The sequence below is a fragment of the Malania oleifera genome, chromosome 13, assembly GCF_029873635.1.
Source record: "Malania oleifera isolate guangnan ecotype guangnan chromosome 13, ASM2987363v1, whole genome shotgun sequence".
NCBI classification, from domain to species: Eukaryota; Viridiplantae; Streptophyta; class Magnoliopsida; order Santalales; family Ximeniaceae; genus Malania; species Malania oleifera.
In genome coordinates, this window is record NC_080429.1 from 51,204,618 (window position 1) to 51,219,617 (window position 15,000).

General features: G+C 39.1%; 1 protein-coding gene across 1 annotated transcript in view; it reads right to left on the reverse strand.

Moving 5' to 3' along the window:
- Positions 1–8,669, reverse strand: part of LOC131145835 (uncharacterized) — a gene marked incomplete at its 3' end in the record, with an annotated part of 13,491 nt that extends 4,822 nt beyond the window's left edge. Inside the window, exons 1-3 of the mRNA XM_058095018.1 lie at positions 8,371–8,669; positions 5,693–5,856; positions 5,453–5,606 (exon numbers count right to left, since the gene is read on the reverse strand). Coding sequence (XP_057951001.1) covers positions 5,453–5,606; positions 5,693–5,856; positions 8,371–8,669 — 617 coding nt within the window. The remainder of the gene's footprint in view (positions 1–5,452; positions 5,607–5,692; positions 5,857–8,370) is intronic.
- Positions 8,670–15,000: the final 6,331 nt, after the last annotated feature.

The window sequence follows — 15,000 nt, forward strand, 5'->3', positions numbered from 1 at the left end:
GCTTGGAGTGCCCCGGTTTTGAATAAGCCCAAATATCTTGAATTAGCCCATGAAGTGCTTCTTTGATCTTTTTGGATCTCGCTCTAGTGATGGGCCCAATAGGAACATGCAATGGATCCTTTGATGGTGCTTGTTGATTCTCATCAGATGCAATCCTTTTTCTTTGCACTCGATCCGCAAATAAGGCTTCTTGCATTACTTTGTAAACTTATGATTCTGTTGCAACATTTTTTAGAACAACTGGTGGGTATCGCATAATTTTTCAAGAGCAGAGAGTGCCAGCTGATGAATTTCCCCTATTGAGATATCCCTGAGTGGTCGTGAGAGAGATGCAATCTTTCTCTGTAAATCTGGCTGGATGTCTTTTGCTAAAGAATTAATAATATAAACTCATCTGAGATTATCATCATTAAATCCACCAAGAAGATAATATCGCCTGGACATTCTTTGATAGTGAAAATCAAGATCTTTTCTTTTCAAGGAGCGGCATCTCGTTTCAAACTACTCTCAACAACTCACAACAACTTACTAAGACTTCTTGCAAGATTACAAATTAGACTCAACAACTCTGAACAACTTACTAAGTACTTCTTGCAAGATTACAAATTAAATATAACACAAAAGTCAAAGGTAGGCTCAATAACTTACTAAGACATGTGCAAGCAAAACAAGTTGTCTTGCATGATTACAAATTAAACATAACGCAAAAGTCAAGGAGTCAAATCCCCTATTTGAATAGCACACCATTATTAAGGAGATTCACACATTTAAGCTCCATCAAAAGCTTGGATTAAGTTTAGTAGACCTTCATATTTCTTTGGGCCAAGCTTGGAGTGGCCCGTTTTTGAATAAGCCCAAATATCTTGAATTAGCCCATGAAGTGCTTCCTTGATTTTCTTGGATCTTGCTCTAGTAATAGGCCCATTTGGAACATGCAATGGATCTTTTAACGATGCTTGTTGATTCTCTCTTCAAAAGGATTCGACCTCGAATCATCACCTGTATCAAAAAGAGAAAGATCAGAAACATTAAATGTAGCACTAATGTTGTACTCACCTTGAAGATCAAACTTGTATGCATTATTATTGATTCTTTCGAGGACTTGAAATGGGCCATTTCCTCTACAGCTTGGACCGCCTACGGGCTGGAAATTATTCCTTTCTCATATGCACCCAAACCCAATCACCTGGTTCAAAGATGACTTGTCTACGGCCCTTGATGCGAACCTCAAACGACACGCGTTGAGACCCAACAACCAATATTGGAATGCTTGCCCAAGAAAGCTAAAATTCAGATTTTTGGATAGATATGAATGGTAAACCTCGACCCGTTGTTTACGACAAACAAGAACTTTGGTATATATGACCTCAACCCATTGTTTAGAGCGAAACACGAACCTTGGTATAAGGAAGACGCCACAAACGGTGGTGGAAAGCCGTTTGATAAGTCGATAGTGAACGCCACGGGAAATCCCGATAAGTTCGAAAAGTTCTTCAAAAGAACCAAAAAGAAACAAAGCCTCAAAGCCTCACATTTTTATTCCCTTCCTTAATTTAGCTCTTACAATGGCTATATATATAGCTAGCATGGGGGACAAGGATAATAAATACTTAGCAATTCCCACACAAACATGGGAGACACACATAAATACTTAGCAATTCCCATACAAACATGGGAGACACACATAAATACTTAGCAATTCCCATACAAACATGGGAGACAAGGACATTAAATATACCAACTTACTAGACACAATAATGACTCTCACAACTTACTAAAAACCCATGCAAGCTAAGTTGCCTTGCAATACACCATTAATAATTAGCACACAATTATTAATAAGGAGATTAGAGCCATTAAGCCATCACAAACTTGAATTTAGTTTAGTAAGTCTTCATCTTTCTTTGGGTCATGCTTGGAGTGCCCCATTTTTGAATAAGCCCAAATATCTTGAATCAGCCCGTGAAGTATTTCTTTGCTGTTCTGGGATCTCGCTCTAATGATAGGCCCAACTAAAACATGTAATGGATCCTTCCATGGTGCTTATTGATTCTCATCATTCCCCCACTCTTCAAAAGGATTCGTCCCCGAATCCATTCCATGTAATATATTAAACCAATAAGACAAGAAAATATTGTAGAAACAACGAATCAAAAGAGTAGGAAAAAAAAAATATATATCTTTTTGCTTTTTTTTTTTTTCTACCATATATATATTTTTTTTGACATCCTTTTTTTTGCTCTCTTTCTTTTCCTTTCTTTTCTAACGTGGTTTTTTTTTTGACATCTTTTTTTTTTTTTCAACTTCGTACACACCCCAAAACAAGAAAAATGAAATGATGAACACAAACGGAATAAGATAAGACGATAACGAGAAAAAAAAAAAGATAAAAGGATAGTAAACCTGATTTTAGAGCCTAAGCTCTGATACCAAATGATGCGAACCTCAAACGACACGCGTTGAGACCCAACAACCAATATTGGAATGCTTGCCCAAGAAAGCTAAAATTCAGATTTTTGGATAGATATGAATGGTAAACCTCGACCCGTTGTTTACGACAAACAAGAACTTTGGTATATATGACCTCAACCCATTGTTTAGAGCGAAACACGAACCTTGGTATAAGGAAGACGCCACAAACGGTGGTGGAAAGCCGTTTGATAAGTCGATAGTGAACGCCACGGGAAATCCCGATAAGTTCGAAAAGTTCTTCAAAAGAACCAAAAAGAAACAAAGCCTCAAAGCCTCACATTTTTATTCCCTTCCTTAATTTAGCTCTTACAATGGCTATATATATAGCTAGCATGGGGGACAAGGATAATAAATACTTAGCAATTCCCACACAAACATGGGAGACACACATAAATACTTAGCAATTCCCATACAAACATGGGAGACACACATAAATACTTAGCAATTCCCATACAAACATGGGAGACAAGGACATTAAATATACCAACTTACTAGACACAATAATGACTCTCACAACTTACTAAAAACCCATGCAAGCTAAGTTGCCTTGCAATACACCATTAATAATTAGCACACAATTATTAATAAGGAGATTAGAGCCATTAAGCCATCACAAACTTGAATTTAGTTTAGTAAGTCTTCATCTTTCTTTGGGTCATGCTTGGAGTGCCCCATTTTTGAATAAGCCCAAATATCTTGAATCAGCCCGTGAAGTATTTCTTTGCTGTTCTGGGATCTCGCTCTAATGATAGGCCCAACTAAAACATGTAATGGATCCTTCCATGGTGCTTATTGATTCTCATCAGCCCTTGTTGGCTTTGGTCGCATATTGCTCATTTTTCCTCTCTATGTGTTGGCGTACACTTTCATGGAGTTTCTTCACCATCTCAGCCTTCTTTTGACCATCCAAACTAGACATTTCATTAACTGGAAAAAGGCATCAAATCCAACGGAGTTAGTGGATTAAAACCATAAACGGTGAAAAATCAATAGTAGAATGAACACTCTGATTATATGCAAACTCAATGAATGGCAAACAATCCTCCCAGTTTTTTAAGTTCTTTTGGATTATAGTACGCAACAACGTAGATAAAGTTCTATTCACCACCTCGGTTTGTCCTTCTGTTTGGGGGTGACAAATAGTGGAAAACAACAATTTAGTTCCCAACTTTCCCCACAAGACTTTCCAAAAATAGCTAAGGAACTTAACATCACGATCAGACACAATACTCCTAGGAACACCATGGAGCCGTACTATCTCTCTAAAGAACAAATTAGCAATGTGGGTTGCGTCATCGGTTTTATGACAAGATATGAAATGTGCCATCTTGGAAAACCTATCAACAACCATAAAAATCGAATCCCTTCCTTTCCTTGACCTGGGCAAGCCTAAAACAAAGTCCATAATCTACCCAAGGCGCACTAGGTACGGGCAAAGGATATACCCATGTGGCAAGACTCTAGATTTGGCCTGCCTACATGTAACACATGTAGCACATACTCGCTCCACATCGCGTTTCATTTTTGGCCAAAAAAAATGTTCATGCAACACGTCTAAAGTCTTCCTTACACCAAAATGACCCATCAAACCTCCTCCATGTGCTTCACGCACAAGCAACTCACGCATAGAACTATTAGGCACACAAAGTCTATTCTCTCTAAACAAGTACCCATCTAATTTATAAAACTTACCAAAAGCTGCCTTCTCACACACTCCATACACACTAGCAAGTCATCATCATACAATTCCTTAATATATTCAAATCCGAGTAACTTTGCATTTAAAGTAGAGACAAGGGTGTACCTTCTTGATAATGCATCAGCCACAACATTGTCCTTACCTTGTTTGTATTTGATTTCGTAAGGAAAGGTCTCAATGAATTCCATCCACTTGGCATGCCTTCTATTCAACTTACCTTGTTGATGCGAACCTCAATCGACACGCGTTGAGACCCAGCAAACAATGTTGGAATGCTTGCCCAAGAAAGCTAAAATTCAGATTTTTGGATAGATATGAATGGTAGACCTCGACCCGTTGTTTACGACAAACAAGAACTTTGGTATATATGACCTCAACCCGTTGTTTGGTGCGAAACACGAACCTTGGTATAAGGAAGACGCCACAAACGGTGGTGGAAAGCCGTTTGATAAGTCATTGGTGAACGCCACGGGAAATCCCGATAAGTTCGAAAAGTTCTTCAAAAGAACCAAGAAGAAACAAAGCCTCAATGCCTCACATTTTTATTCTCTTCCTTTCCTTCTTACAATGGTGAGATATATATAGCTAGTATGGGAGACAAGGACATTAAACACTTAACAATTCCCACACAAACATGGGAGACAAGAACATTAAATACTTAGCAATTCCCATACAAACATGGGAGACAAGGACATTAAATATTTAGCAATTCCCATACAAACATGGGAGACAAGGACATTAAATATACCAACTTACAAGACACATTAATGACTCTCACAACTTACTAAAAATCTATGCAAGCTAAGTTGCCTTGCAATACACCTTTAAGTCAAATCCCATATTTGAATTAGCACACAATTATTAATAAGGAGATTAGAGCCATTAAGCAAGATTAGCTCCATCACAAACTTGAATTCAGTTTATTAAGTCTTCATCTTTCTTTGGGCCATGCTTGGAGTGCCCCATTTTTGAATAAGCCCAAATATCTTGAATCAGCCCGTGGAGTATTTCTTTGATCTTCTGGGATTTCGCTCTGATGGTAGGCCCAACTGAAACATATAATGGATCCTTCCATGGTACTAATTGATTCTCATCAGTGAGAGAGATGCAATCTTTCTCTGTAAATCTGGCTGCATGTCTTCTGGTAAAGAATTAATAATATAAACTCGTCTGAGATTATCATCATTAAATTCACCAAGAAGATAATATCGCCTGGACATTCTTTGACAGTGAAAATCAAGATCTTTTCTTTTCAAGGAGCTGCATCTCGCTTCAAAATACTCTTGTCTAACTTCATTAGCATGAGTATCTGGATCTCCAATAAATTCTCGAAAAACCATTCCCAAAGCATAGGAGGGAGTGTGGGATTTAAGGAATGTTGCCTGTCCATATTCACCAAGACTTTGAAACCAGTCTCTTAAAAGTTCCAGTAAATCTGGACGTGAATTGAATGAGAACTGTTTCTAAAGTATTCCCAGGCTTGGAAAGAAAGCTGAAGGTCAATCCACGCACCAAATTCACCAGCTCGATCTCTCCATTTAACAATTGGAGGTAATCCATCAAAAGAGAACCAGGAACCATTGGTTGAATGATGAGGAACCGAATGATGAGTAGCTAAAGTAGCCTCAGTAGGTTCTTCGACAATGGGAACTGTGGTGTCAGTTTCTTCATCAAATTCTTGTGTTCTGGATGATCCAGGATCAGTAGGAGATGCCATCAATCAACATATTGGTGAGATCAGTAATCTCTTGATCTAAAGAGATGCCGGATTAGACGAAAGAAGAGATTGGTTATCGATTACAAGCCATTGAATGTATTCATTAGGGATGATAAATTCCCTATTCCAAAAGCACACATTGTGATCGCCTTTTATATGCTTCACAGGGAAGTCATATCTGGAAAACCAATCTTTCAGTCTGAGAATCTGTGGATCAGGAAGAATCTTATGTCGGAATTCAAGCATCTTTGGGAAAGACGAGTCATAAAATGCTTTGATCTGACATAAAAGTCAAATTTCTGAATTCCAATGATTTCTTTGAAGACGGTATGATAATGCTTTTGGGATCCTTTGAATTCTCCACTAGCGTGTCCATAATAGGATCTTTTGTTGTCCTTTTCTTCAAGCAGTTAGGCACCCCAATAATGGTCACCAGCGTCCGACTAGAGGATAAGATTTCCTGTAGATGGAATAGTCAGAGGCGGTGGATCCTTTGCAACTTTCTTGAGATTTTTGACAGCCTGTGTCTGGTCAGGGCCCCATGGGGGTGGTTCTTTTTCAAAAGTTGTGACGAGGCGCTGGTGAACTGACTTGCATGCGGGATAAAGTCTTCTGATGTAATTAATGATGCCGAGAAATTGGTGTATTTCTTTGACAGAGAGATTATCATCAGGAAATTGTGATAATTTTTCAGCAAGATGAGGACCTGCGCAGATGGTTCCATGGGATATTTTCATTCCCAGAAAATCAATTTCGTGCTGTCCAATCATGCTTTTCTTTTTTTGACAGCATTTTCCCGTACTGTGATGCCAACTGGTGGAAATGTTCAAGCGGGTGATGATGATCTGCAAGACTTTTAGAAAATAATAGAATATCGTCAATACAGATCAAAGTACTGTGCAGGATAGGATTGAAAATCCTAGCCATCGCCTTTTGAAATAGTGATGGTGCCATCTTTAATCCGAATGGTAAAACAGTCCATTGGAATTGTTCATCTGGAATACAGAAAGCTGTCTTGAACCTGTCGTTTGGCTTCTCCTTTCAGATCAAATTTGGAGAATATTTTTGCCTCAGCAAGATGGATGAATTGTGTCCTGACGTTTGGAATAGGCAATTTATCATCCCCAACGAACCAATCTTTTCTTTCTTCTAATCATTCCTGATCTTTTTTCAACATAAAATGCTCGACACGCCCAAGAGGACGTGGTTGGTTCAATTAGACCTTGCTTTAATGAGGAATAACATTCTTCTCTGGCAAGCTTAAGGTCTGACGGAGGCATTCCAGGATGGGAGGCTTTAGTTTTTCCAGAGTGGATGATCATGGATGAACTGGTCATGACTTTCTGCACGCAACTTGAGGAGTTTATCTTGAATGGGCTGGAAATCTGGAGGAGAATAGGGAAGAGAATAGATTTTGTTCGTCTGAGTAAAGGGCTTGAATTCTCTTTTGTACTTTAATTCCAGCGGGAAGAATCCTCGGGGATTTTGAAAGACAATAAACATCCCATCCTAATAAAACATCTTTTTGAGGAGGTGGACTGCCAATGACACGAGTCCAAATAATGCAATTAGGAAGGAGTTTAGTCCCAATTTTCTTTTTGGAAATCAAAGTAGTAGTAAAAATTTGATCGTTTGGAGCTCTGAAGAATTGAGTATGGGAAGACCAACAATGTGATGGTAGAACTTTTGGATTAACCATGGTCTTATGGGATCCCGTATCAATGTATGCAACAACAGGTATGGGTTTGCCGTATTTTTCACGGAGGAGCTGGATTTGAACATGAGGGCTTATCTGAGAATCTTCGGAAGAGAGAATAGGTTGGACCTGGAATGTTTCGTCGGAATGATAGTCATCCTCTGAATCAGCAAGGACGAGAATGGTCTCTTCAGTCATCTCTTCTTGTTCTGAAAGAACAGATTCAGCATCTGCATCGAGTTCTTCATTCTGTAACTGTTGGGCAAGCTTTGCAGATTTTGTCCTGTTCATAGGGCATTGTTTGGCATTGTGGCCTTTCTTCATGTCCTCGTCGAAACTTCTTCTTGAAGAATCTGAACTTCTTTCTTCTTCTGGGATCTTTTCTGGGGCGCTTGTCTTTGAAGTGTTTCTTCTTTTTAGGACTACAGATGCAATCCTTTTCTTTGCACTCGATCCGCAAATAAGGCTTCTTGCATTGCTTTGTAAACTTATGATTCTGTTGCAACATTTTTCAGAACAACTGGTGGGTATCGCATAATTTTTCAAGAGCAGAGAGTGCCAGCTGATGAATTTTCCCCTATTGAGATATCCCTGAGTGGTCGTGAGAGAGATGAAATCTTTCTCTGTAAATCTGGCTGGATGTCTTCTGGTAAAGAATTAATAATATAAACTCGTCTGAGATTATCATCATTAAATCCACCAAGAAGATAATATCGCCTGGACATTCTTTGACAGTGAAAATCAAGATCTTTTCTTTTCAAGGAGCTGCATCTCGCTTCAAAATACTCTTGTCTAACTTCATTAGCATGAGTATCTGGATCTCCAATAAATTCTCGAAAAACCATTCCCAAAGCATAGGAGGGAGTGTGGGATTTAAGGAATGTTGCCTGTCCATATTCACCAAGACTTTGAAACCAGTCTCTTAAAGTTCCAGTAAATCTGGACGTGAATTCAATGAGAACTGTTTCTAAAGTATTCCCAGGCTTGGAAAGAAAGCTGAAGGTCAATCCACGCACCAAATTCACCAGCTCGATCTCTCCATTTAATAATTCGAGGTAATCCATCAAAAGAGAACCAGGAACCATTGGTTGAATGATGAGGAACCGAATGATGAGTAGCTGAAGTAGCCTCAGTAGGTTCTTCGACAATGGGAACTGTGGTGTCAGTTTCTTCATCAAATTCTTGTGTTCTGGATGATCCAGGATCAGTAGGAGATGCCATCAATCAACATATTGGTGAGATCAGTAATCTCTTGATCTAAAGAGATGCCGGATTAGAGGAAAGAAGAGATTGGTTATCGATTACAAGCCATTGAATGTATTCATTAGGGATGATAAATTCCCTATTCCAAAAGCACACATTGTGATCGCCTTTTATATGCTTCACAGGGAAGTCATATCTGGAAAACCAATCTTTCAGTCTGAGAACCTGTGGATCAGGAAGAATCTTATTTCGGAATTCAAGCATCTTTGGGAAAGACGAGTCATAAAATGCTTTGATCTGACATAAAAGTCAAATTTCTGAATTCCAATGATTTCTTTGAAGACGGTATGATAATGCTTTTGGGATCCTTTGAATTCTCCACTAGCGTGTCCACAATAGGATCTTTTGTTGTCCTTTTCTTCAAGCAGTTAGGCACCCCAATAATGGTCACCAGCGTCCGACTAGAGGATAAGATTTCCTGTAGATGGAATAGTCAGAGGCGGTGGATCCTTTGCAGCTTTCTTGAGATTTTTGACAGCCTGTGTCTGGTCAGGGCCCCATGGGGGTGGTTCTTTTTCAAAAGTTGTGACGAGGCGCTGGTGAACTGACTTGCATGCGGGATAAAGTCTTCTGATGTAATTAATGATGCCGAGAAATTGGTGTATTTCTTTGACAGAGAGATTATCATCAGGAAATTGTGATAATTTTTCAGCAAGATGAGGACCTGCGCAGATGGTTCCATGGGATATTTTCATTCCCAGAAAATCAATTTCGTGCTGTCCAATCATGCTTTTCTTTTTTTGACAGCATTTTCCCGTACTGTGATGCCAACTGGTGGAAATGTTCAAGCGGGTGATGATGATCTGCAAGACTTTTAGAAAATAATAGAATATCGTCAATACAGATCAAAGTACTGTGCAGGATAGGATTGAAAATCCTAGCCATCGCCTTTTGAAATAGTGATGGTGCCATCTTTAATCCGAATGGTAAAACAGTCCATTGGAATTGTTCATCTGGAATACAGAAAGCTGTCTTGAACCTGTCGTTTGGCTTCTCCTTTCAGATCAAATTTGGAGAATATTTTTGCCTCAGCAAGATGGATGAATTGTGTCCTGACGTTTGGAATAGGCAATTTATCATCCCCAACGAACCAATCTTTTCTTTCTTCTAATCATTCCTGATCTTTTTTCAACATAAAATGCTCGACACGCCCAAGAGGACGTGGTTGGTTCAATTAGACCTTGCTTTAATGAGGAATAACATTCTTCTCTGGCAAGCTTAAGGTCTGACGGAGGCATTCCAGGATGGGAGGCTTTAGTTTTTCCAGAGTGGATGATCATGGATGAACTGGTCATGACTTTCTGCACGCAACTTGAGGAGTTTATCTTGAATGGGCTGGAAATCTGGAGGAGAATAGGGAAGAGAATAGATTTTGTTCGTCTGAGTAAAGGGCTTGAATTCTCTTTTGTACTTTAATTCCAGCGGGAAGAATCCTCGGGGATTTTGAAAGACAATAAACATCCCATCCTAATAAAACATCTTTTTGAGGAGGTGGACTGCCAATGACACGAGTCCAAATAATGCAATTAGGAAGGAGTTTAGTCCCAATTTTCTTTTTGGAAATCAAAGTAGTAGTAAAAATTTGATCGTTTGGAGCTCTGAAGAATTGAGTATGGGAAGACCAACAATGTGATGGTAGAACTTTTGGATTAACCATGGTCTTATGGGATCCCGTATCAATGTATGCAACAACAGGTATGGGTTTGCCGTATTTTTCACGGAGGAGCTGGATTTGAACATGAGGGCTTATCTGAGAATCTTCGGAAGAGAGAATAGGTTGGACCTGGAATGTTTCGTCGGAATGATAGTCATCCTCTGAATCAGCAAGGACGAGAATGGTCTCTTCAGTCATCTCTTCTTGTTCTGAAAGAACAGATTCAGCATCTGCATCGAGTTCTTCATTCTGTAACTGTTGGGCAAGCTTTGCAGATTTTGTCCTGTTCATAGGGCATTGTTTGGCATTGTGGCCTTTCTTCATGTCCTCGTCGAAACTTCTTCTTGAAGAATCTGAACTTCTTTCTTCTTCTGGGATCTTTTCTGGAGCGCTTGTCTTTGAAGTGTTTCTTCTTTTTAGGACTACAGATGCAATCCTTTTCTTTGCACTCGATCCGCAAATAAGGCTTCTTGCATTGCTTTGTAAACTTATGATTCTGTTGCAACATTTTTCAGAACAACTGGTGGGTATCGCATAATTTTTCAAGAGCAGAGAGTGCCAGCTGATGAATTTTCCCCTATTGAGATATCCCTGAGTGGTCGTGAGAGAGATGCAATCTTTCTCTGCAATATAAACTCGTCTGAGATTATCATCATTAAATCCACCAAGAAGATAATATCGCCTGGACATTCTTTGACAGTGAAAATCAAGATCTTTTCTTTTCAAGGAGCTGCATCTCGCTTCAAAATACTCTTGTCTAACTTCATTAGCATGAGTATCTGGATCTCCAATAAATTCTCGAAAAACCATTCCCAAAGCATAGGAGGGAGTGTGGGATTTAAGGAATGTTGCCTGTCCATATTCACCAAGACTTTGAAACCAGTCTCTTAAAGTTCCAGTAAATCTGGACGTGAATTCAATGAGAACTGTTTCTAAAGTATTCCCAGGCTTGGAAAGAAAGCTGAAGGTCAATCCACGCACCAAATTCACCAGCTCGATCTCTCCATTTAATAATTCGAGGTAATCCATCAAAAGAGAACCAGGAACCATTGGTTGAATGATGAGGAACCGAATGATGAGTAGCTGAAGTAGCCTCAGTAGGTTCTTCGACAATGGGAACTGTGGTGTCAGTTTCTTCATCAAATTCTTGTGTTCTGGATGATCCAGGATCAGTAGGAGATGCCATCAATCAACATATTGGTGAGATCAGTAATCTCTTGATCTAAAGAGATGCCGGATTAGAGGAAAGAAGAGATTGGTTATCGATTACAAGCCATTGAATGTATTCATTAGGGATGATAAATTCCCTATTCCAAAAGCACACATTGTGATCGCCTTTTATATGCTTCACAGGGAAGTCATATCTGGAAAACCAATCTTTCAGTCTGAGAATCTGTGGATCAGGAAGAATCTTATTTCGGAATTCAAGCATCTTTGGGAAAGACGAGTCATAAAATGCTTTGGTCTGACATAAAAGTCAAATTTCTGAATTCCAATGATTTTTTTGAAGACGGTATGATAATGCTTTTGGGATCCTTTGAATTCTCCACTAGCGTGTCCACAATAGGATCTTTTGTTGTCCTTTTCTTCAAGCAGTTAGGCACCCCAATAATGGTCACCAGCGTCCGACTAGAGGATAAGATTTCCTGTAGATGGAATAGTCAGAGGCGGTGGATCCTTTGCAGCTTTCTTGAGATTTTTGACAGCCTGTGTCTGGTCAGGGCCCCATGGGGGTGGTTCTTTTTCAAAAGTTGTGACGAGGCGCTGGTGAACTGACTTGCATGCGGGATAAAGTCTTCTGATGTAATTAATGATGCCGAGAAATTGGTGTATTTCTTTGACAGAGAGATTATCATCAGGAAATTGTGATAATTTTTCAGCAAGATGAGGACCTGCGCAGATGGTTCCATGGGATATTTTCATTCCCAGAAAATCAATTTCGTGCTGTCCAATCATGCTTTTCTTTTTTTGACAGCATTTTCCCGTACTGTGATGCCAACTGGTGGAAATGTTCAAGCGGGTGATGATGATCTGCAAGACTTTTAGAAAATAATAGAATATCGTCAATACAGATCAAAGTACTGTGCAGGATAGGATTGAAAATCCTAGTCATCGCCTTTTGAAATAGTGATGGTGCCATCTTTAATCCGAATGGTAAAACAGTCAATTGGAATTGTTCATCTGGAATACAGAAAGCTGTCTTGAACCTGTCGTTTGGATGAATACCAAGTTGCCAAAAGGCTCCTCCTTTCAGATCAAATTTGGAGAATATTTTTGCCTCAGCAAGATGGATGAATTGTGTCCTGACTTTTGGAATAGGCAATTTATCATCCCTAATGATTACATTCAATGGCTTGTATCGATAACCAATCTTTTCTTTCCTCTAATCATTCCTGATCTTTTTTCAACATAAAATGCTCGACTCGCCCAAGAGGAAGTGGTTGGTTCAATTAGACCTTGCTTTAATGAGGAATAACATTCTTCTCTGGCAAGCTTAAGGTCTGACGGAGGCATTCCAGGATGCTGGTCATGACTTTCTGCACGCAACTTGAGGAGTTTATCTTGAATGGGCGGAAATCTGGAGGAGAATTGATGAGAATCAACAAGCACCATCAAAGGATCCATTGCATGTTCCTATTGGGCCCATCACTAGAGCGAGATCCAAAAAGATCAAAGAAGCACTTCATGGGCTAATTCAAGATATTTGGGCTTATTCAAAACCGGGGCACTCCAAGCTTGGCCCAAACAAGGATGAAGCCTTAATAAATTTAATCCATGTTTTGGATGAAGCTAATCTTGCTTAGTGGCTGTAATCTCCTTATTAATGGTGTGCTAGTCAATTAGGGGATTTGACTTTTAACCTTTTATCTTTACATTTAATATGTAATTTGTAAGACAACTTAGCTTGCATGGGATTTTAGTAAGTTGTGAGAGTCATTAATGTGTCTAGTAAGTTGGTATATTTAATGTCCTTGTCTCCCATGTTTGTGTGGGAATTGCTATGTATTTAATGTCCTTGTCACCCATGTTTGTGTGGGAATTGCTATGTATTTAATGTCCTTGTCTCCCATGTTTGTGTGGGAATAGTTTAGTGTTTAATATCCTTGTCCCCCATGCTAGCTATATATATCTCACCATTTTAAGAGCAATTGATCATTGAATAGAAATCAAGAAAAGTGAGGATTTGTTTCTTCTTTGGTTCTTTTGAGAACTTGCGAACTTATCAAGGATTCTTCCTTGTGGCGTTCAAATTTTATACCTTCGGTTCATGATTAATCTATAATCATTGGGTCGGGGTTTGTTACTTATACTTACGGTTCACGTTTCACTTATAAACGTTGGGTCGGAGTTTCCTATCAAAATCTGAATTTTAGCTTTCTTGGGTAAGCATTCCAATATTGGTTGTTGGGTCTCAACGCGTGTCGATTGAGGTTCGCATCATTTGGTATCAGAGCTTAGGCTCTAAAATCAGGTTTACTATCCTTTTGTCTTTCGTTTCTTGCTACCATTCTATCTTTTAACTTTCGTTTTGTTTCATTGTTCTTGTTTTGTGACGTTTATCAAGCTGAAAAAAAAAAAAGAATCAGAAAAGGAAAGAAAAAAAAAGAAGGAGATAGTCAAAAAAAAAAAAAAAAAAGCAAAAAAAAAAGAAAAAAAAAAAGGTGATATTGAAGCAATATATTCTATCATATGGTACTTATCAATGTTTTCTTTTTTCTCTTGAATCGTGACTTTCGTAGTTTCATTTCTTTCGTTTCTTTCAAAGAATCTAGTTTTTGTCCTCCCCCTTTGATTTGTTGTTTCTATAATATTTTTCTTGCCGTCGGTATTAGTTTAAATTCTGCAAGTTGATATTCTTGATGACGTTTGTTAGTTCAATAAAGAACTGAAGAGGGGAAACTACGAGTGGAAAAAGGCTAGAGAGTGTGAGACTAATATTGGGAAAAAGCCAATTTAAGAGTGAAACACGAGTGTGAGTGACATAATTTGAGTGCAAACACGTAAGGGAGTGTTGTGAGGTTATTTCTAACATTTTTTTTCTATAGTTTCAAAAAAAATGTCTTCCAGGGGTGACACATCAAACAAAGAAGGACGGGACGAGTCGTCTTTCATGTTGCAGGCTATACAACAACAATTTGAACGCATGAACGTGGTGTTTAATGAGATTCGAGATCGGATGGATAGGCAAGACGCTGTTATTGCTACTTGGAGCGAAGGACGTCCCCAAAGAGTCCCTAATGCAAGGAGGCAAGAAAGGCGTATGCACCTCGATGATTCTGATGGTAACCACGAGGATGAGTTCGAAGATGAAGTGGATCAAGCTTCATTGAACGATGAGGGCAGGTTTGTGCCAAGGGGAGAAAGGCATGGTAGAGGTTTCCGAAGAAATCCGAGATGGCGAGATGGGACTGACAGAAACCTAGGAAACATCAAAATGAAGATACCATCGTTCCAAGGAAAAAACGATCCTGAAGCATACTTGGAATGGGAGAAGAAAG